Source organism: Hyaena hyaena, unplaced genomic scaffold, assembly GCF_003009895.1.
Source record: "Hyaena hyaena isolate Hyena2069 unplaced genomic scaffold, ASM300989v1 scaffold_8, whole genome shotgun sequence".
Taxonomy (NCBI): Eukaryota; Metazoa; Chordata; class Mammalia; order Carnivora; family Hyaenidae; genus Hyaena; species Hyaena hyaena.
Window position 1 is genome coordinate 7,606,681 of NW_024080640.1, and position 22,468 is coordinate 7,629,148.

The 22,468-nt window shown below is 37.9% G+C and overlaps 1 protein-coding gene and 1 long non-coding RNA gene across 5 annotated transcripts in view; one reads left to right on the top strand and one right to left on the bottom strand.

Annotated features, from left to right (window-relative positions):
- Positions 1 to 22,468, top strand: part of AGBL3 (ATP/GTP binding protein like 3) — a 70,085-nt gene that overhangs the window by 46,825 nt on the left and 792 nt on the right. For 3 of the 4 annotated variants that reach the window (XM_039243225.1, XM_039243231.1, XM_039243237.1), the window contains exons 16-18: positions 12,823 to 12,868; positions 14,017 to 14,213; positions 18,975 to 19,206. In XM_039243225.1, coding sequence (XP_039099156.1) covers positions 12,823 to 12,868; positions 14,017 to 14,213; positions 18,975 to 19,206 — 475 coding nt within the window. Of the gene's footprint in view, positions 1 to 3,242; positions 3,351 to 12,822; positions 12,869 to 14,016; positions 14,214 to 18,974; positions 19,207 to 22,468 lie in introns of those variants that run through there. The other variant, XM_039243244.1, reaches the window with a different exon arrangement.
- On the bottom strand, positions 928 to 16,106 carry LOC120239182. The gene is made up of 3 exons (XR_005530377.1): positions 16,066 to 16,106; positions 15,735 to 15,825; positions 928 to 1,014 (listed from the first exon to the last, which is right to left on the bottom strand). It is a non-coding gene; the product is annotated as an uncharacterized LOC120239182 (long non-coding RNA).

Here is a 22,468-nt window from a genome sequence, read left to right on the forward strand (position 1 = left end):
ATCTCAAATAAATAATCTAAACTTATACCTAAAGGAGCTGGAAAGAATAACAAAACCAAACCCAAAACCGGTAGAAGGAAGGATTAATAGTAAACATTAGAGCATGAATGAAATAGAAACTAAAATAACACATCAGTGTAACCAGAAGCTGGTTCTTTGAGATCAACAAAATTGAGAATACTTTAGCCAGTATTCTCATCAAAAGATATAGAGAGGACTCAAACAAAATCAGAAATGCCTTAGAAATACAAATCACTAGAAGACAATATAATGAAAAATTATATGCCCACAAATTGGGACAACCTAGAAGAGATACATTAATTCCTAGAAACCTATAACTTCCCAAAACTGAATCAGGAAGAAACAGATAATTTGAACAGATTGATTGCAAGCAGTGAAATTGAATCAGTAATCAAAAGACTCCTAACAAAAGTCCAGGAGCAGATGGTTTCACAGGTAAATTCTACCAAACATTTAAGGAAGAGTTAGTACTGACTCATCTCAAACTATTCCAAAAAAAATAGGAAGGAAAGCTTCCAGATTCGTTCTATGCAGCCAGCATTAAACTGATACCAAAACCAAATAAAGACACTACAAAAAAAGAGAATTACAGGCCAATATGTCTAGTAAACACAGATGCAGAAGTCCTCAGTAACATATTGGGAAACCAAATCCAACAACACATTTAAAAAAACATTCACCACAGTCAAGTGGGATTTATTTGTGGAATGCAAGGGTGGTTCAGTCTTCACAGATTAAACAATGTGATACATAAATAAGAGAAAGGATAAAAACTATATGATAACTTCAATAGATGCAGAAAAATCATTTGACAAAGCATAACAGCCATTCATGATAAAGACTCTCAATAAAGTAGGTTTAGAGGGAACGTAACTCCACATAATAAAGGTCATATACTTACTCAATGTTTAAAAACTGAGAGCTTTTCCCCGAAGGTCAGGCACAAGACAAGGACTCCCACTTCACCACTTTATTCAACATAGTACTGAAGTCCTAGCCACAACAAAAAGAAATAAAAGCATCCAAATTTATAAAGAAGTAAAGCTTTCACTATGTGCAGATGACATGATACTATACAAACAAAACGCTAAAGACTCCACAAAAAAATCTACTAAAACTGATTAACGAATTCAGTAAGGCCACAGGATACAAAATCAATATACAGAAATTGGTTGTATTTCTACTCACTAATAATGAACCAACAGAAATTAAAACAATCCCATATACAATTTCACCAAAAATAATAAAATATCTGGGAATAAATGTAATCGAAGTGAAAGACCTGTACTCTGAAAACCATAAAATACTGATGAAAGAAATTGAAGATGACACAAATGGAAAGATATTCCATGATCATGGGTTGGGATAACAAATATGGTTAAAATGCCTACATTACCCAAACCAATCCACAGATTTAATACAATCCCTATCAAAATACTAACAGCATTTTTTATAGAACCAGAACAAGTAACACTAAAATTTGTGTGAAACCCCAAAAGACCCTAAATAGCCAAAGCAATCTTGAAAAAGAATAAAAGTGAAGATATCACAATTCCAGATATCAAGATATACTACAAAGCTATAGTAAACAGTATGGCCAAGAATAGAGACATAAATCAATAGAGCATAATAGAGAACCCTGAAATAAACCCTCGAATATTTTGTCAATTAAACTTCAACAATGGGGGTAAGAATATGCAATGAGAAAAAGGCAGTCTCTTCAACAAATGGTTCTGGGAAAACTGGATAGCTGCCTGCAAAAGAATGAAACTGTGCCACTTTCGTATACCACACAGAAAAATACACTCTAGATGGATTAAGGACTTAAATGTGAAAACTGAAACCATAGAAAGTCCAAACTAAGAAAGCATAAAAAGTCTACACTAAAAAAGCATGGGAGAACTGAAACCACTAAAAGTCTACATTATGAAAGTCTACACTAAGAAAGACACTGGCCATGGCAACAGTTTTCTAGATATGTCTCCCAAGGCAAGGGAAGCAAAATCAAAAATAAACTATTAAGACTACATCAAAATAAAAGCTTTTGCACAGCAAAGGAAAGAGTCCACAAAACTAAAAGATAATCTTCTGAAGGGGAGAAAGTATTTGCAAGTGGCATATCCCATAAGAGGTTAGTATCCAAAATATATGAAGTATAAAGAACTGATACAACTCAACACCCACAAAACGAATATCCAATTAAAAACTGGGCAGAAGACATGAACAGACATTTCTCCAACAAAGACATATAGATGGCCAACAGACACATGAAAAGATGCTCAACATCACTCATCAGGGAAATGCAAGTCAAAACCACAGTGAGCCATCCCCTCTTATGTCAGAATGGCTAAAATCAATATGAGAAAAAAACAGGTATTGACAAGGATGTGGAGAAAAGGGAAACCCTCATGCACTGTTGGTGGGAATCCAACCTGCTGCAGCCACTGTGGAAAACAGTGTGGAGATTCAAAAATGAAAAAGAGAATTAACCATACCCTCCAGTAATCCCACTATGGGGTATTTACCCAAAGAATATGAAAACACTAATTCGAAAAGATATGTGCACCCGTTTATTGCAGCATTATTTACAATTGGCAATATATGGAAGCAACCCAAACATCCATCAACAGATGAATGGATAAAGAAGATACGGTGTATGTGTGTGTTATGTGTATATGTGTGTGTATTATATATTAGCCATCAACAAGAATGAAATCTTGTCATTTGCAACAACATGGATGGAGATGGAGAGTATAATGCTAAATGAAATAAGTCAGAGAAAGACAAATACTATATGATTTCACTAACATGTTCAACCTAAGAAATAGACGAAGAAAAGATTTTTTAAAAAACAGATTCTTAAATATGAAGAACTGATGGTTATAGAAGGGAGGGATGGGGGACGGGCGATATAGGTGAAAGGGATTAAGATTACACTTATGAGGAGCACTTACTAATGTATAGAATTGTTGGATTACTATTATACACCTGAAACTAATGTAATTCTGTATGTTAAGTATACTGGACTTAAATACAATTTTTTTTTTAAAAAAGAAAACTGTGATTAATGTTAAGAGCTCTAATGGCAAAAGTAACCAACATGTAAGAACAGATGGGCAATATAAGCAAAGATCTGGAAGCATTTGAGAAAGAATCTAAATGAAATGCTAAAAACAAAAAACACTAACAAAAATGAAAAATGCCTTTGATGTCCTCATCAGTAGGAGACTGGACACAGTCAAGAATCAGTGAGCTTGAGGAGAAGACCAGTTAGATAAGACCAGCTCCCAAACTGAAATGCAAAGAGGAACATGGAGGGGAAAAACAAAGAGAATATCAAAGGTCAGTGGGACAATTTTAAAACATGTGTAATACACATAATTGGAATACCAGGAAGCGAGGAAACAGAACAGGAGCACAGAAAACAGAAATATTTGTATTGTTAGTGTGTTGTCCAAATATAAACTATACTTTGCTCATGTATCTGCATGCTTGGCAGTGAAAAGGTAAAATCTGGCAAATTTCCTTCCATGTATAAACTTCTTACCAAAGAAAATGAAAAGATCTTACCGTCTAAAATGTCTTGCACACCTTATACTAAACAATAATGTGATTTTTCTATCCTATGATATTGAGGCTTTCATAACAAAAGGTTTTGGTCACTTTTTAGCTTCCTCGAAACTTGCAGAAACACTTAATGAGATCTTTTTACTTTAGAGAATGCAAGGAAGATAGCCTCCTGTGCCTACAAGATGTCTATCATTGTTGTCTGACAATGTTGGTCTGCCAATAAATCAAAGGTGTCACCAGGAAGGGGCAGCCAAATTAAACAGCCATGAAAACTAATTTATTTGAAATCCACCTTAAGTTCAGATTACCTCTGTGCTTTAACAAACATTTTCCCTTCAGGTACCTGGGTAGCTCACTCAGGCATCCAACACTTGATTTTGGTCATGATCTCATGGTTCATGGGATCAAGCCCCATGTCAGGCTCTGTGCTGATAGCACGGAGCCTGCTTGGGATTCTCTCTCTGCCCCTCCCCCAGTTTCTCTCTCTCTCTCAAAATAAATATCAAAATCCACACCCAAAAAACAAATAATCCAGTGAAGAAATGGGCAAAAGACATGAACAATTTTTCAAAGAAGACATCCAGATGGCTAACAGACACATGAAAAGATGCTCAACATCACTCATCATCAGGGAAGTACAAATCAAAACCACAATGAGATACCACCTCATACCTGTCAGGATGGCTAAAATTAATAACTCAGGAAACAACAGATGCTAGCAAGAATGCAGAGAAAGAGGAACACTTTTGCACTGCTAGTGGGAAAGCAAACTGGTACAGCCACTCTGGAAAACAGTATGGAGCTTCGTCAAAAAATTAAAAATGGAACTACCCTAAGACCCAGCAATTGCACTATTAGGTATACAAACATACAAAAAATTCTGATTCGAAGCACCCCCAATGTTTGTAGCATGCATCCCCAATGTTTGTAGCAGCGCTATCAACAATAGCCAAATTATGGAAAGAGTCCAAATGTCCATCAAATGATGAATGGATAAAGAAGATGTGGTTTATATATACAATGGACTATTACTCAGCAATCAAAAAGGATGAAATCTTGCCATTTGCAACATGGATGGAACTAGAGGGTATTATATCCAATAAGGGTATTATGCTAAGCAAAGTAAGTCAAAGAAAGAAAATTGCCATATGATTTCACTCATATGTGGAATTTAAGAAACAAAACAGATGAACATAGGGAAAGAGAAGGAAAAATAAGATAAAAACAGAGAGGGAGGCAAACCATAAGAGATTCTTAAATACAGAGAATAAACTAAGGGTTATGGGAGGGGTGGACTAAATGGGTGATGGGCATTAAAGAGGGCACTTGTTGGGATGAGCACTGAGTGTTCTGTGTAAGTGATGAATCACTAAATTCACTCCTGAAATCATTATTACACTATATGTTAACTAACTTGGATTTAAATATTTTAAAAATGTTTAAACAATAAAATTTTTAAAAATACTACACATTTCCCCAAGTTTAATTTATGGTGACATGTGCTGCGCTTTTGTGCCTAAAAACAATGGACATTTCAGATAATAAGTGGATTTTTGTAGAGCTGGAAAATAATTCCTTACAAGTTGAAAAACCTGCTGTTGCTAGTAAGTAAAATCATGTTCCATGCTCAAACTCCACTGTTGACGGGGCTATCTAATTTGATGTCATTGCACTGGATTGCCACCAGGGACTAGTGTTAAGTGGGCTTGATAAGAGGAGACCTGCAAGTCAGAGAGAACCTGACTTTGAATGCATTCAGTGTTACCACTACACAGAAGAAAAGAGGAACATCCTGAAGGCTGCCGGCAGTCAGAGAGTATTGTCAGAAAAGGAAATACATATTATCAGAAAAGGCAAAAATACTCTATCATGGGACATAACCATAGCATTAATTTTTATTAAATATAGGAAATATCTATTAGCCTCATTATATTGACATTCAACTTCTAAAAGTCAATATTTATGTGTCTTATGAATACATAATAACAGGGGGAGGCAAGATGGCGGAGAAGTGGGGAGCTCCGTACATCTCACTCGCCCCCATCTCTCACACGGAGAAGACCTGAAGCCATAGGAACCCCTACAGAATCCAGGAGTTTGTGAGGAGAAGGAGACAGAGTCCACTGAGCAAACCTTCTAGCATGAGTGCGAACTGGGGAAGATAAAATCGGGCCGGGATCAGAGACACGGAGGGGTGGGTCCCCCTATGCGGGGAGCCACAGTGAGTCTAGGGGGGGAAAAAAAGAGTGGCCAAAACTGCTCAAGACACTGTCCCTGTCACTGGAGAAGAGAAAAATCTCTACCCGGGACACAGAGGGACCCAGTTTCCTGCTGTCCAGCTGACCCTAGGCGGGACGCACTGGTCCCAGGCGACCCCGGGTGAAACGGCTCCTAGCTCGCCAGCCCGACCTGGAGGAAACGGGAGCAGCAGCTTCTGGCTTGATCCCCAGGGGGAAGGCGAGAGGCTTGAAACTGCTCTGAGGGGCTCACCTGCGAGTTTATATTTCGGGCATTTTCAGTGGGGCGCGCGGACTGAGATCTGGAAACGAGGCCTGGCTTGGGATACAGAGCACGGCCCACCTTGGCTACGCCCCTGGCACAGGGAGATTACACACCCAGAAGAGTGAGTTGTAACGCTTGGTTCAAGAAGGGACTGGGGCGCTGCCACTTTTCTCCTCACAACCGCCAAGGCAGGACCCCCGCAGAACGCATTGGACCAAACCACGCCCATCCCTGCTAGAGAGCTGCCCTTTTTTTTTTTTTTTTTTTTTTTTTTACTGGACCCGGGGCAAGACCAACATGGATGCACTGCCCTGATTAATTCTGGTCACTAGCTTCCTTAAACAGTCACATTTAGTCCATTCTCTAGATATAAATTCTACATCTCCACCATTACGTTTTCATCTCTTTCTCTCTGGAGTAGTCAGACTATATAGTTTCTCTGGATAGCATCATCATCATTTCTTTCGCCTCTTCTCCAACCATATTCCACTTTTTCGCTGATTGAAAAAAGCCTCTTCTTCCTTCTGACTGCTCAATTCATTTCCATTTTCGCTTCATTCCCGCCCTGTCATTTTTCTCTTTCTCTGTGCTCTTCCACCAGCACTGCATCCACCCAGCTATTTTTTGTAGCTGGGAAATCTGGTTACATGCTTTAGACTGTTCTTTGTCTATTGGGTTTCTTCTTTTTTCCTCCTCTTCTTTTTTTCTTTTTTATGTATTTTTATTTATTTATTATTCGTCTTCTCTCCTTCCTTTTTTTTCTTTTTCGTTTTCCCTTCTGGTTTGGGTGTTTGTTGTATTTGTCTGTGTGTTTGTGTGCCTTTGTTCCCTGTGTGTTTGTCTCTGTTTTCTTTCCAGGACTACCTCCAGAAACAAGCCAAAGTACACATGGTGGAGAGTCCCAAATACCACTACAAGTAGGAAAATAAAATAACCAAGGTCTCAACAAGAGAGGCCAAGACACCATTCAAGAACACTTTCTGAATAGACAGGCCCTGGAAAGTCAAGGAGCCTTCTTAGGTACAGCAGCACTCAGAGGTGCAGAGTGCATAACAAGCTTTTAAAACTAACAAGAGATAGAAAGCTAACCAAAATGACAAAACAAAAGAGCTCTCCTCCAAAGAAATTCCAGGAAGAACTGAAACTAAAGAATTGCTCAAAACAGATATAAGCAAAATAACTGAACAAGAATTTAGAACAATAGTCATAAAATTAATCGCTGGGCTTGAAAAAGTCATGGAAGACATCAGAGAAACTATTGCTACAAAGACTATGGAGCTTAAAAATAGTTGTGATGAATTTTAAAATGCTATAAATAAGATGCATAATAAAATGGAGGTGTCCAATGCACAGACTGAAGAGGCAGAAAGGAGAATAAGTGATTTAGAAGACACAATTCTAGAAAAAGAGGAATCTGAGAAAAAGATAAACTGATACAGGAACATGAAAGGATAGAGAGCTCAGCGATACAATCAAACGGAACAATATCTGTATCATAGGAATTCCATAAGAGGAAGAGGGAAAGGTGCTGAAGGAGTCCTTGAACAAATTATAGCAGAGAACTTCCCCAATCTGGGGAAGGAAACAGACGTTGAAATCCAACAGGCCCAGACAACTCCCCTCAGTTGTAACTTGAATCGATCTTCTGCATGACACACCATGGTGAAACTGGCAAAATATAAGGACAAAGAGAGAATTCTGAAAGCAGCAAGGGATAAAAAGGCCCTAACATACAAAGGGAAACCTATCAGAGTGGTGACAGACTCATCTGCTGAAACGTGGCAGGCCAGAGGAATGGCAGGAGATACTCAATGTGATGAACGGAAAAAATATGCAGCCAAGAATCCTCCATCTGGCAAGCCTGTCATTCAGAATAGAAGGAGAGATCAAAGTCTTTCCAAAAACAAAAATTGAAAGAATTTGTCACCACTAAACCAGCTCCACAAGAAATCCTGAGGGGGACTCTCTGAGGGAAATGTTGCAAGGAACACAAGATAACAGAGACACCACCACAAGCATAAATCCCACAAAGGACATGACTCTAAACCCATATATTTCAATAACACTGAATGTAAATGGGCTGAATGCCCCAATCAAAAGACATAGGGTACCAGAATGGATAAAAAAAAAAAAAATCCATCTATTTGCTGTCTACAAGAAACTCATTTTAGACTGGAGGACACCCTCAGATTGAAAGTAAGGGGATGGAGAAATATCTATCAAGCTACACGAAGTCAAAAAAAAGCTGGAGTAGCTATACTTAAATCAGACAAACTGGACTTCAAAGTAAACACAGTAATAAGGGATGAAGAAGGGCATTATATAATACTTACAGGGTCTATCCATGAGGAAGAGCTAACAATTATAAATGTCTACGCACCAAATATGGGAGCACCTAAATACATAAAATAATCACAAACAGAAACACTCTTATCAATAAGAACTTGCTAATAGCAGGGGACTTTAATACTCCACTTACAGCAATGGATAGATCAACTAGACAGAAAATCAGTAAAGACACAATGGACTTAAGTGACACATTGGACCAGATGGATTTGACAGATATATTTAGAACTCTACATCCTGAGGCTATGGAATTCACATTCTTCTCAAGCGTGCATGGCACATTCTCCAAGACAGGTCACATACTGGTACATAAAGCAGCCCTCAATCAATATAAAAGAATTGAGATCATACCATACACACTTTCAGATCACAATGCTATGAAACTCGAAATCAATCACAGGAAGAAGTCTGGAAAACCTCCAAAAACATGGAGGTTAAAAAACACCCTACTACAGAATGAATGGGCCAATCAGGCAATTAGAGAAGAAATTTAAAAATATATGGAAACAAATGAAAATGAGAATACAACAATCCAAACTCTATGGGATGCAGCGAAAGCAGTCCTAAGAGGAAAGTACATTGCACTCCAGGCCTATTTCAAGAAATTAGAAAAAGCGCAAGTGCAAAATCTAACAGCGCACCTAAAGCAGCTAGAGGGAGAGAAACAAGAGCACCCCAAACCCAGTAGAAGAAGAGAAATAGTAAAAATCAGGGCAGAAATAAACAATATAGAAACCAAAGAAACAGTTGAACAGATCAATGAAACCAAGACTTGGCTTTTTGAAAAAATAAACAAAATTGACAAACCTCTAGCCAGGCTTCTCAAAAACAAAAGAGCATTCAAATAGAAAAAATCATGAATGAAAATGGACTGATTACAACCAACCCCTCAGAAATACAAACAATTATCAGGGAATACTATGAAAAACTATATGTCAACAAATTGGACAACTTAGAAGAAATGGATAAATTCCTAAACACACACTCACTACCAAAATTCACACGGGAAGAGACAGAAAACCTGAACAGACCCATAACTAGTGAGGAAATCGCATCAGTTATCAAAAATCTCCCAACAAATAAGAGCCCTGGACCTGATGGCTTCCCTGGGGAATTCTACCAGACATTTAAAACAGAATTAATACCGATTCTTCTCAAACTATTCCAAAAAGTGGAAATCGAAGGAAAACTTCTGGACTCATTTTCTAAAGCCAGCATCACTTTGACTCCCAAGCCAGAGACCCAGCAAAAAAAAAAAAGAACTACAGGCCAATATCCTTGTTGAATACAGATGCAAAAATCCTCAACAAGATACTTGGAAATCAAATCCAACAGCACATAAAAAGAATTATCCACCAAGATCAAGTGGGATTCATTCCTGGTTACAGGGCTGGTTCAATATTCGCAAATCAATGAATGTGATACATCACATCAACAAAAGATAAAAATCATATGGTCGTGTCAATAGATGCAGTAAAAGCATTTGACAAAATACAGCATCCCTTCTTAATAAAGACCCTTGAGAAAGTCGGGATAGAAGGAATTTCAAAATCATAAAAGCCATCTATGCGAAGCCCTCAGCTAACATCATCCTCAATGGGGGAAAAACTGACATCTTTCCCCCTGAGATCAGGAACACGACAGAGATGTCTACTCTCACCACTGTTGTTTAACATAGTGCTAGAAATCCTAGCATCAGCCATCAGACAACAAAAGGAAATAAAGGGCATCAGAATTGGCAAAGAAGAAGTCAAACTTTCACTTTTCACAGACGACATGATTCTCTATATGGAAAACCCGACAGACTCCACCAGAAGCCTACTAGAACTGATCCAAGAATTCAGCAAAGTGGCAGGGTCCAAAATCAACATACAGAAATCGGTTGCATTTTTATACACCAATAATGAAGCAACAGAAAGAGAAGTCAAGAAACTAATCCCATTCACAATTGCACAAAAAAACATAAAATACCTAGGAATAAACCTAACCAAAGATACAAGAGATCTGTATGATGAAAACTATAGAAAACTTATGAAGGAAATTGAAGAAGACACAAATGGGAAAACATTCCATGCTCATGGATTGGAAGAATAAATATAGTTAAAATGTCATTACTACCCAAAGCAATCTACACCTTCAATGCAATCCCAATCAAAATTGCATCAGCATACTTCTCAAAACTAGAACTATTAAAATTTGTGTGGAACCACAAAAGACCCAGAATAGTCTAGTAATATTGAAGAAGAAAAGCAAAACAGGAGGCATCACCATCCCAGACTTTAGCCTCTACTACAAAGCTGTCATCATCAAGACAGTATGGTATTGGCACAAAAACAGACACATAGACCAACCAATGGAATAGACTTGAGAACTCAGAATTGGACCCAAAAGTGTACAGCCAACTAATCTTTGACAAAGCAGGAAGGAGTATCCAATGGGAAAAAAGACAGCATCTTTAACAGATGGTGCTGGGAGAAGTGGACAGCAACATGCAGAAGAATGAAACTAGATCATTTTCTCACACCATACACAAAAATAAACTCAAAATGGATAAAGGACCTGAATGTGAGACAGGAAACCATCAAAACCTTAGAGGAGAAAGCAGGAAACAACCTCCTTGACCTCAACTGCAGCAATTTCTTACCTGACACATCCCCAAAGGCAAGGGAATCAAGAGCAAAAATGAACTATTGGAACCTCATCAAGATTAAAAGCTTCTGCCCAGCAAAGGAAACAATCCATAAAACTGATAGGCATCCGACGGAATGGGAAAAGAGAGTTGCAAATGACATATCAGATAAAGGTATAGTATCCAAAATCTATAAGGAACTCACCAAACTCCACACCTGAAAAACAAACAATCCAGTGAAGAAATGGGCAGAAGACATGAACAGACACTTCTCCAAAGAGAACATCCAGATGGCCAGCAGACACATGAAACGATGCTCAGCATCCCTCCTCATCAGGGAATTACAAATCAAAACCACACTGAGATACCACCTCACGCCAGTCAGAGTGGCTAAAGTGAGCAAATCAGGAGACACTAGATGCTGGCAAGGATGTGGAGAAATGGGCACCCTCCTACACTGTTGGTGGGAATGTAAACCGGTGCAGCCCCTCTGGAAAATAGTGTGGAGGTTCCTCAAAAAATTAACAACAGAACTCCCCTATGACCCAGCAGTAGCACTGCTAGGAATTTACCCAGGGGGCACAGGAGTGCTGATGCATAGGAGCACATGTGCCCCAATGTTCATAGCAGCACTCTCAACAGTAGCCAAAACATGGAAAGAGCCTAAGTGTCCATCAACGGACGAATGTATCAAGAAGATGTGGTTCATCTATACCATGGAATACTACATGGCAATGAGAAAGGATGAAATCTGGCCACGTGTGGCAACATGGATGGACCTTGAGGGTGTTATGCTGAGCGAAATAAGTCAGGCAGAGAAGGACAAATACCATGTTTGCACGTATAGGAGGATTAAGAGGAACTTAATGGAGGACCGTGGGGGAGAAGAAGGCGGGAAATGGGGGGGAGAGGGAGGGAAGCAAACCATGAGAGACTCTTGAATGCTGAGAACAAACTGAGGACTGATGGGAGGTGGGGGAGAGGGGAAGGGGGGAGATGGACATGGAGGAGGGCACTTGTGAGGATGAGCACTGGGTGTTATATGGTAACCAACTTGACAACTATTTAAAAAATACATAATAATATGGCTTATAAAATTTAAATATACGATAAGGAGTTAAAATCTGTATCAGAGAAAGAAACAAAGATATTGTTATATTATTCTCACACATACTGTTTAGTTCTATAAATGACTGCTCATTGCCACTGTTAACTGCTCCTACTGTTTTTTGCTTAATAGTGTTTATGTAACAAAAGGAAATATAGAATATTAATTGTACGTACCTATTTTATATTTTGTTAAAATCCTAATACATGTGATGTATAGCTACCTATTACATATTACACTATTTTTATTTTATCTGGAATGGCTGTGTCCTAGTTGGCTGTCTAAACAATTAGTCACTTTACTGTACATGTAGACAGACATCCTTCATAGATCTTAACGTGTATATATGTACATATATATGTTGAATATATATATTCAATTCTGAACTCTTTGACAATTATTGGATAGGTATTTCTGCTGTTTAATGTTGTCTTGAAGGAGTTCAATTTAAAGGCTTCTAGGGGAAATGTGTACAGGTATACCTCATATCTGAATGAAACAATGGCAGATTAATTGAAAATAAGCTCAGTTAAGCTAGCCATTAAATGTATGAATGAGGTAATTGCCAAGAAGTAAAAACAAGTTTTGTTAATCTTTAAAGAATCTCCATTTATAAATTAATTTTATGGTATATTCTCTTTTTTAGTGAATATGCCTACACGAGCTCCTTGGCTTCTAAAAAGATATTTGAGGTAAGAGAACTATACTTGATTTCTTCTGACTAACTTACTCCTCTTCCTTGGCTTCTATGATTTTGATTTTGAATTAAAGCAATAGGTAAAAGTAACTTTTTTATAACAATGCCTAATGGATGTGCCCTTATATTCTCTGTAGTGTCTATGACTAGACCAGTGTTGCCCATAGCAGCGCTTACGTGATGCATTTTGAAGGGTCGTGAGATTTCAGTATTCCCAAACTGTCCCCAATGGATGCCTTAAAATCTACAATTAGACATTTATTTTCTGCATTTTTCATTGCATTATCTGAGTTTCTCTTTCTGAAAAGAAATATTTCTGGTATAAGATAATTATGCAGCAGTTTACAATGTGTTACTATCTGTAATAGCAATTGGAACACTGGCCCCATATATGATACTGGTATCTAATACACATATAATACTAGTGTCTAAAAACTGGAAAAAGAATAGAAAGTGAATTCAGGGGTAACACAGATAAACTTTGTATTTTGTCTAAACCAGGAATTATTATGTCACTAGTGCCCTTGACAAGTTAGGAATAATGACACGAACCAGAACCTGAGCAGTGGAATAGTAAGTATCTGAGGATGGACTGAATTTGTCCAACAGAGGAGACACCGTCTGCACTTTCTTCTTCCTTGGCTCTTCTAAGAACTTGGTTTCTACTCAGTATAATGGGTTCTGTAGAAATATGTAGACTCTCCTCCCCCCAAAACCTACAAAACTAGGTAAGAAACCATCTTTAGGCATACCTGTACTTGGATCTAGATCAAACTATAACAGTTTTTTAAAATATATCTATGGAAAGAAATCAAATGATATATCAAAATAGGAGAAAGTAAAAAAAAAAGTATTTAAGTTACAAAATGTGAATTCTAGACCTGCCCTTCCCTCTTATTAGCTGTATGATCTTAAGAGTTTAACCATTCTCGTCCCCTAACATTCCCTTTCTGATGTAAGATGGGGATAACATCGGCCACCCTGCCTCTATCATAGGACTGGTAAGATCCGCAAGGGAGCCCATAGCTGTAAGAACCCTTTCCATATTCTGAGGTGTAATATACAAATATAACATGGCATTACGTTACTCTAATTAGACAGTTCATGGTTGCCATTGAAATCCGAGTACCCAATTTCTTTCAGCTCCCAAAATAGGATTCAGAGGCACAGCAAAGACCAACAAAGACAATTGTTAGAAACTGGTGAGAAGTCAGTCCAGGAAGTAATTCAGCCCAAGAGCACTGATGTGTATGGAAACTGTTTCAGAGTGACATCCTTCAAGTGTCCTGTGAGCACACAAATTCCCAACTGGACTGAGAAGACCAGGATGCCAACTGGAGGTGTTTTGGGTTGTTGTTGTTGTTGTTTAATTGTTTCAGATTTTAATAAATACAAAGGTTGCTTTCACTGTATCATGAATAAATCCTATGAAATTTGGATTATGAGAACTTTTATAAACAGAGAGGATTAATAGCCATTTTATTACTGATTCTGAAAAATACTTATGTAATTTCTGTATGAGTCTATTATAGAAAAACATTATTTCAGTTTAATATAGCTTTGAGAAAAATCTTAACTGCCTTATTCCCAGTACCTCCTTGTTATTGGTGCCTTTTCCATACCATAGCATAAAAAAGTAATGAACTGATACACACGTGGATGAATCTCAAAATCTGAAAATCAAAATCTGCTGAGCACAAGAAAATAGATACAGAAAAGTAAATGCTGTATGACATCTCATGTGGATGAAATGCAGGCTAAGTTATAGAGGCAAAAAAGCAGATGAGGGTTTCCTGGAGGAGGAAAGGATAGAGAAGGAGACGAAGGCAAGAATGGACTGGAAAGGAGCACAAGGAATCTTTTAGGGATGACGTTTTCTAGATCCTGATTGTGGGGACGGGTTTCACAGCTGTTTACAACTGTTGAACTGCCAGGGTTTGGGTTTCCAGGGCAACTAGCTGGGCGGACTTGTCCTCTGCTGAGATGGCCGAGACTGAGGGCAGAGCAGCAATTCAGTTTAGACTTGGTTTTGAAATCGTTTCAGACACTGAAGTACAACAGGCACTGAATAAGCAGTTGGCTGGGAGGCTGGAGTTCAGGGAAGAGGTCTGGGCGGGATGTACGCTGGGGAATTTTCAGATAAAGGTAGTACTTGAGAGTGTGAACCCGGATGAGACTTCTAAGTGAGGACAGAAATAGAAGAGGGGTAAGGAGCTAATCCTTAGGAATTCCAGTTCTGATGGATCAGGAAAAGAAAACCACCAACAAAAGCAGCAGACTGAGCACCCTGTGGGTCGGGAGGGAACCGAGAGATGTGTGTCCTGGACGCTAAGTGAGCAAGTGTATCAAAGAGGAGGCAAAAATCAACAAAGTCCGATGCTTCTGCTTAGTGAGGTGGATTTACTGTTGGGCTTTACAACATGGAGGGATTATTCAGGATCTTGATCAGAGAAATCTCAATAGAATGACAGAGGTACAAATCTAAAGTATATTTTAAAATAGAAGGGAGATAGGAGACAGGTAGTTTTCATGGAATTTTGTTAAAAAGGGGAGGGTTTTTTTCAGTGTCCCTCCCCCACAGCTACTAAAAATTATGTTTCTCAGTCTCATTCAACCTTTCCTGAGTTGAGATTCTCATCACTTATTGATTACATTATCTTACAGGCATATGTCCTCATGAATCTTCATGACATACTAATAAAAACTCTACAATTTTTTTTTTTACTGATTTCAGAGGGACTTATCTTTTATTCTTTTCTGTTGCCCCTTTCTTTTCAATATATGCATTTTCTTCTTAATTCCTAGCTTCATTATCCGTTTATTACAGAAGGAATTCTGTCCTTTCCAATTACTGAATTTACCAAGGAGGAAAGGAGATGGATTCTGTCAGAGAATAGTGAGAGATCCAGTCAGACTGCTTCAGTTCTGGAAGAGGTCAGATTTACTGATGAGCTGTGGTACAAATACAGAGATTCAGCTGACTGAGGAGAGTAGGGGAGGAGCAAATTCCTAAGTCCTAGCAGACAGGTTTCTTATATCAAAGTCATTTCTTTGTATTTGGTAAACACAAACGCACTTCTCTTGCAGTATCCAGCCTTCTCTTTAGCTGGGCCCCCAGTAAGTCACGGCATTCCAGGCATCATTGCTGTTTCCTCAGAACATGATTTCCCAGTGCAGGCATTTATTACCTACCTGTAAACACTTCATCTGGTGCCACTGATGGACTCTAAATCTTGGTCCGTCGTAACAGCAAAAAAAAAAAAAAAAAATCCAGTTTTTGAAGCTGAGTGATGGATTTAAGAGGGTTTCTTATACTATTCTCTCTCTTTGGGGGGATATTGAAATTTTAAAAAATGAAGTCCAAATGTTTCTCTCCCAGGTATCAGTGGTGCCCTAGCACTCATACCCTTCAATTTCCTCGGTGACATAATTCTAATTACTACCCTCTTTCTCACTTTCTCAAAATATAGCAATATTCACTTTTAAATTTTTTTAATGTTTATTTTTGAGAGAGCACAAGCAGGGGAGGGACAGAGAGAGGGAAACAGGATCTGAGCGGGTTCTGTTCTGCCCTGAACGGTGAGATCATGACCTGAGCTGAAGTTAACCAACTGCACCACCCAGGTGCCCTGCAACATTCATTTTTAATAATGGACAATTCTGTTTTTAAAAAGCCGAACTGTGGGGGCACCTGGGTGGCTCAGTCGGTTAAGCATCTGACTTCAGCTCAGGTCATGATCTCACGGTTCATGGGTTCGAGCCCCGTGTTGGGCTCTGTGCTGACAGCTCAGAGCCTGGAGCCTATTTCAGATTATTTATTTCCCTCTCTCTCCGACCTTCCCCTGCTCACACTGTTTCTCTCTCTCTCTCAGAAATAAATTTAAAAAAAAATAAAAAACATTAAAAAAAATAAAAAGCCAAACTGAAAAATTCAAACATAAACAAAAGTAGAGAGAATATAATAATGAATCCACCAGTGCTCATGACCTGCCCTTAGTAGTTATGGACATCCTGCTAGTCTTTCATCTATTTTTTTTTTTTTTTTGGTGCTATTTAGAGCATTTAGAGTATCTGAAGCATTTAGAGCAAGTTCAGCAAATCATATCATTTTGCCCATATATTTCTATGTGTTTTTTTTTTTTTTTTTTTTTTTTTTACAAAGCATAACCTATTTCTTGCTTTTAGTCTAAGTGTATTCTACTTTTTCTTCTGTTATCTACATACCACCTTCAGCATTATAAGTAATCCTGCCACATCCTTTAAAATGTCTACTAGTCGTCCTTCAGGCTTTATTCAGGGTTTCCTTCTATCCCTTATCTCTCTTCCTGAGTATAGTGACTTTTTAAGAATTCTGTTAAAATGTACATGAAATAAAATTTACCATCTTAATTATTTTTAAGTGTAAAATTCAATTCATTCACATGGTTGTGCACACAGTCTCAAAATTCTTTTCATCTTGCAAAACTGAAACTCTCTACCTGTTAAGCACCTCCCCGTTCATCCCTCCTCTCAGCTCCTGACAAGTATCTCCTTTGAATCTTTCTGACTTTGACTGCTCTAGGCACCTTAATGTAAGTGTAATCAAGTGTTCGGAAGACAAATACTTAGCATTTATTTCACTTAGTGTAATGTCCTCAAGTTTCATCTATGTTGTGGCAAGTGTCAAAGTTCCCTTCCTTGTTAAGGCTGAATGATATTACAATATAGGAATAAACCATTTTATCCATTCATCCATCAGTGGACACATGGATTGCTTCCACCTTTTTGGCTACTGTGAATAATGCTGCTTCTATGAACATGGGTATACAAATAACTCTTTGAAACCTGCTTTCAACTCTTTGGGGCATATACCCAGATGTAGAATTGCTGGATCATATAATAATTGTATTTTCAATTTTTTGAGGAACCACCATTCTGTTTTGCATAGTGACTTCACCATTTTACAGTCCCACCAATAGTGCTCCAGGGTTCTAATTTCTTCACATCCTTACCAACACTTATTTTCTGGGTTTACTTTAATAGTAGCCTTAGTAATGGACAGGGGAGATGAGCACTTTTTAAAAATATTATACTGATCATCACAATGAACAAAATAAATGATAATTCCTTCATATCATGTAATAAAGAAGGGATTCTAATGTGCTCTTCCCATATCTCCATCCTTCTTTTCCCAAGATGAGAAGCTTTGCAGTCACCACTGATTCCTTTCCTCTCTCATCCCACATGAATTCATTAGAAAAATCTCAAAATACAGTAAAACCTTGGTATGCGAGCATAATTCGTTTTGGAAACATGATTGTAATCCAAGGCACTCGTTTGTCAAAGCAAATTTCAAGAACCATTGGCTCAGTTGTGATCATGTGACATTTGGCATCATCTGCCATCCATATTGCAAGATATCGCTTGTTTATCAAGTTAAGATTTACTAGAAATGTTTGCCCACCTTGCAGAACACTCGCAGAACAAATTACTCGCAACCCAAGGTTTTACTGTATAGAATTATAAAAGAGCAGGATCTTGTTAAAACAAATCTTGGGTTGTGACACTCCTCAAAATGCCTCCCCATTTCATACTTAGTAAAATCAAAGTCTTTACAATGGCCTGTGAGGTCTCATGTGAACAGAGTCCAAATTACCTATCTGAGCTGCTGTCTTATCTCTTCCCTCTTAGTTCAATCTACTTCAGCCACTTACGCCATCTTGGTGATCCTTCAACACACAGCCATGCACCTAGCTCAGGGCCTTTGCACTTACTATATCTCTTGCCTCGAATGCTCTTCCCTCTGGTCACTGCTTGACTCACTCCCTAACTCCTTTGCCATGTCAGCTTCACAGGGAGGCCTTCCCTGAATGCCTTAAAAAAAAATAAAATAAAAGCCCCTTCCCTAAGAATTCTTTATTCCCCTCCCCAGCTTTATTTTACCTATAAATTTTATCATCTGACATATATTTTACTTTTTAGTTGCTCATTGCTGACCCTGTAAAGTATAAGCTCCAAATGGATAAATCTTTAGGAAGATCCTTGACACATAATGTTCAATAAATAATTGTTGAGTCAGTTCAGTTCATGCATTTATACATATTTTTGTGGTTGCTCCACAGATCTGCGTCACAACTTTAAAAGAAAAATGAAAGAATGTACTTCTTTCCAAAGCAAGAAGACTGCCATAAATTGGACAGATGATGAGAAAAGACTCTACAGGGATAAAAGAATAGCTCAAACTCAAGAATTATTGCAGTATTTGCTCCCTATCATGGAAAGCACTAAAAATGTGCAAAACCCCCAGATAAAACAGATACTCAATCCAAGAACCAACTTCCAAATTCAATATCAGTAAGTTAATACAATTTTGTCATTCTCAGCTATTTAATACATTTTTGGCAAGGAAGGAATGCTTATTAACTCATTACCCTAAGAAACAAACCTACCCTCTTAAAAATGGTAGCAGCTATACCACATTTGACAAAGGAACAAAAGCCCAAAGCCATCAGAAAACACTGGAACTGGGAAGGGAGTAGCTTATCAGGCCTTATTGGATTGTCTTATTTGCATGAAATCACTCATTAATTTGAATCTATGAGTGAAGTATCCATGAATAAAGTGTGACCACAGCCTGACTTCAGATTTCCCTAATGTGGTTAAGTCCTATAATCTAGGAAGCAACCAGAATTAGAAAAAATTAACTTGAGTTACTTCAGTTTATAGATATTCAGAGGAAAGCATAAAGGGTGAGACCAGATTGGGGTGCCTGGGTGAAGTGCTTTTATGTGCTAGATATGATTCTGTGTTTATCCACAAGCATGCATATATTTACGTTCTACACATAAGGAAATTGAGCTACAAAGAGGTTAAGTAATTTGTCCAAGGTCACATAGCCAGCAAGTAGCAGAAATGCTACCCCATTTAGACATTCTGCTTTCAGAGTCTGTAATCACTATACATTGATATTTCTCTTTAAAATATAAATGATGGGGCTGCTGGGTGGCTCAGTCGGTTGGGAGTCTGGCTTCTGCTCAGGTAATGATCTCACGACTCATGACTTCGAGCCCTACATCGGGCTCTGTGCTGACAGCTCAGAGCCTGGAGCCTGCTTCAGATTCTGTGTCTCCCTTTCTCTGCCCCTCCCCCACTCATGCTCTGACTCTCTATGTCAAAAATAAAAACATTTTAAAAAGTTTTTAAAATATAAATGAAAAACAGAAGATCAATATACTTAACATTCACAGATCGCCTACACAGTGACAAAATTGTGAATATTTCAATAGGAAAATGAGCAAAGCCTATGAACCGGAAATTCACAAAAGGAAAAAATGGCCAATGAATATTTACAATGTTTAATTTCACTTAAACTGAGGGAATGCAAATTAAAACAATCATGAAATACTGTTCATCTTTGCCTCCCAGTGGAAGAATTCACTCACTGGTGATGGGAATATGAACTGATACAGAGGCTCAGGAAAGCAGTCCAACAATATAAATGAAAAATCCTCAATGTCCTACATTTTGACTAAAAAAATTACACGTTTAGAAATTAAACTAGGGAAAAAGGGGGGAAAAAAAACCTAGGTAAGAGGTTTCTGAATGTTCAACAATAGCAGATTGCTTAAATTATATCCATAAAATAAACATATTAATTAACATGGGATAATGTTCACAATGCATACGTGAATAAGAGCTACCGGACAGCTTTGGTATAGCTGCATTTGTGCACTATGCAAATATATTTAATGTGTGCATATTATACACACTGAAACACATGGATACCTAGAAAAATCTCTGGGAGCACATAGTCCCAACAATGATTATCTCTGGATAGTTAAAATATTGGCAGAGAATGATAGTACTCTTTATGCTTTCTTTTCCTAAATTTTGATTAATGCCTATTTGTTTATTATATAATCAACAAAGTCAAAAAAAATTGCCAAAAAATTGGCAGTTGGTGACAGTTTCTAGTCAGATGGGATAGCAGTCATGTTGGGGAAGGCAGTGCCTAACAGAAATTCTATCCAAGAGATCAGTTAATATGCATGAAACAGCATACAATGGATCAATCACATATGATAATATCAGCAACTAAAAAATCAGGAAACTAGTAACAAATACAACAGACCTGGACAAAGATGACAACTAAGACATAGCTTGATTTTTAATCATTATTTTCAGGAGAGAGTTCTTACATCCTTTGAACCCAGAAATGTACTTAGTATAGATTAGCCTGAGTCTAGAAGAGTAGATATATAGTAGGTTGTATTAATTAAGAACTTTTTGGTTGCAAAGAACAGAAACCAATTTAAGCTAGCATAATCAAAAAGCATAAGGTAGGGTAAGAGGGAAGAATTCTGAGAAAATCCGAGACTATTTATGGATATAAAGGGAAGAGAGAATTCAGCCAGGTCTCAGACAAGGACTGACACTAGGGAATGGAAAGCTACCGGGGCTCTTTATCTGTCTTCAGTCTCCACTTTTCTTGCTCTACAAAAATGTTTTCATACCTCTTACCCTCCCAAATTTGCATCCTAGAGCACTTTAACTTACAAGATGCACTGTCTCTCATTGACAGTTCTAAAGTATAGGGGAAGAGAATCTGATTGGCAACTATACCAGTGGGTGACAGATCAGACAGTTACAAATATGGCTGATGGAAGGCCTACCCTTGGGGACCAAGAGGCAATCCCCAGAAAAGGGCAAATTGTGCCTGGGGTGGACACTTCCCAAAGTATCTAGTGTAGGTATACATGGATATAAGAAAAAGTAGGAAAGTAGCAAGCAGTTCATTCTTAACAGATGAATTCACTGTATATTTAAATTATTTTTATAATAATTAAATACAAAGTATTTTTTGTTCTTTTAACTGATTTCTTTATGGCTGCCTTTCTGTTTCTTATATACAGCTCAGCACACATACCATCACCCAGAATAAGTGGTACTAAACCAAAAATGAGAAAATCACACCTCTGTTGAACCATTTTAGACATCTATCCAAGTCTGGACTAGAGAGAGACTACTTAATGTATTTTATGGCAGAATTATCATACCAAAGAATGTAACATCTAAATGTAGGGCTCGAACTTGAGTTGTCTGCTCGGTTCTTATCCAAAATGAATGGAGTCTATTATATTAGCAAGATGATTTACATCTCTCACTTTATATCTGGTCAAACATTGGTCAGAAGTCAGATATTGAAGAATAAACCTCATGTTTGACATTTGATCTAGTAAAGATAAAAATTCTTGAGAAAGATTATATAGATCAAAACGTGATTAGAGAAATTTTTCACTTCTGGGAAGATGAAATAGATGCAGCGTCCCTATTTGGGACTCACATTGATCTTTTTCCTGACTACAGAAAAAAAGAACCCAAACCTATAGCTGTATACTGAGTACATTCTAATAGAATAAACAAGTCAATTTTTAGAGAAAAGTGGAGTTTTAGAGAACATGTATTTTAACTAGATGTATAGTTAAGGCACTGAGGCCCAGAGGGGCCATTATATCAGGAAGCCTGGGTCAGGGCAGGCATCTCAGTAAATACATCCTCCAGGCATTCAGAAGCACGGGAATGGAGGACTTCTGAAAAATCATGACCAGAAATGAAG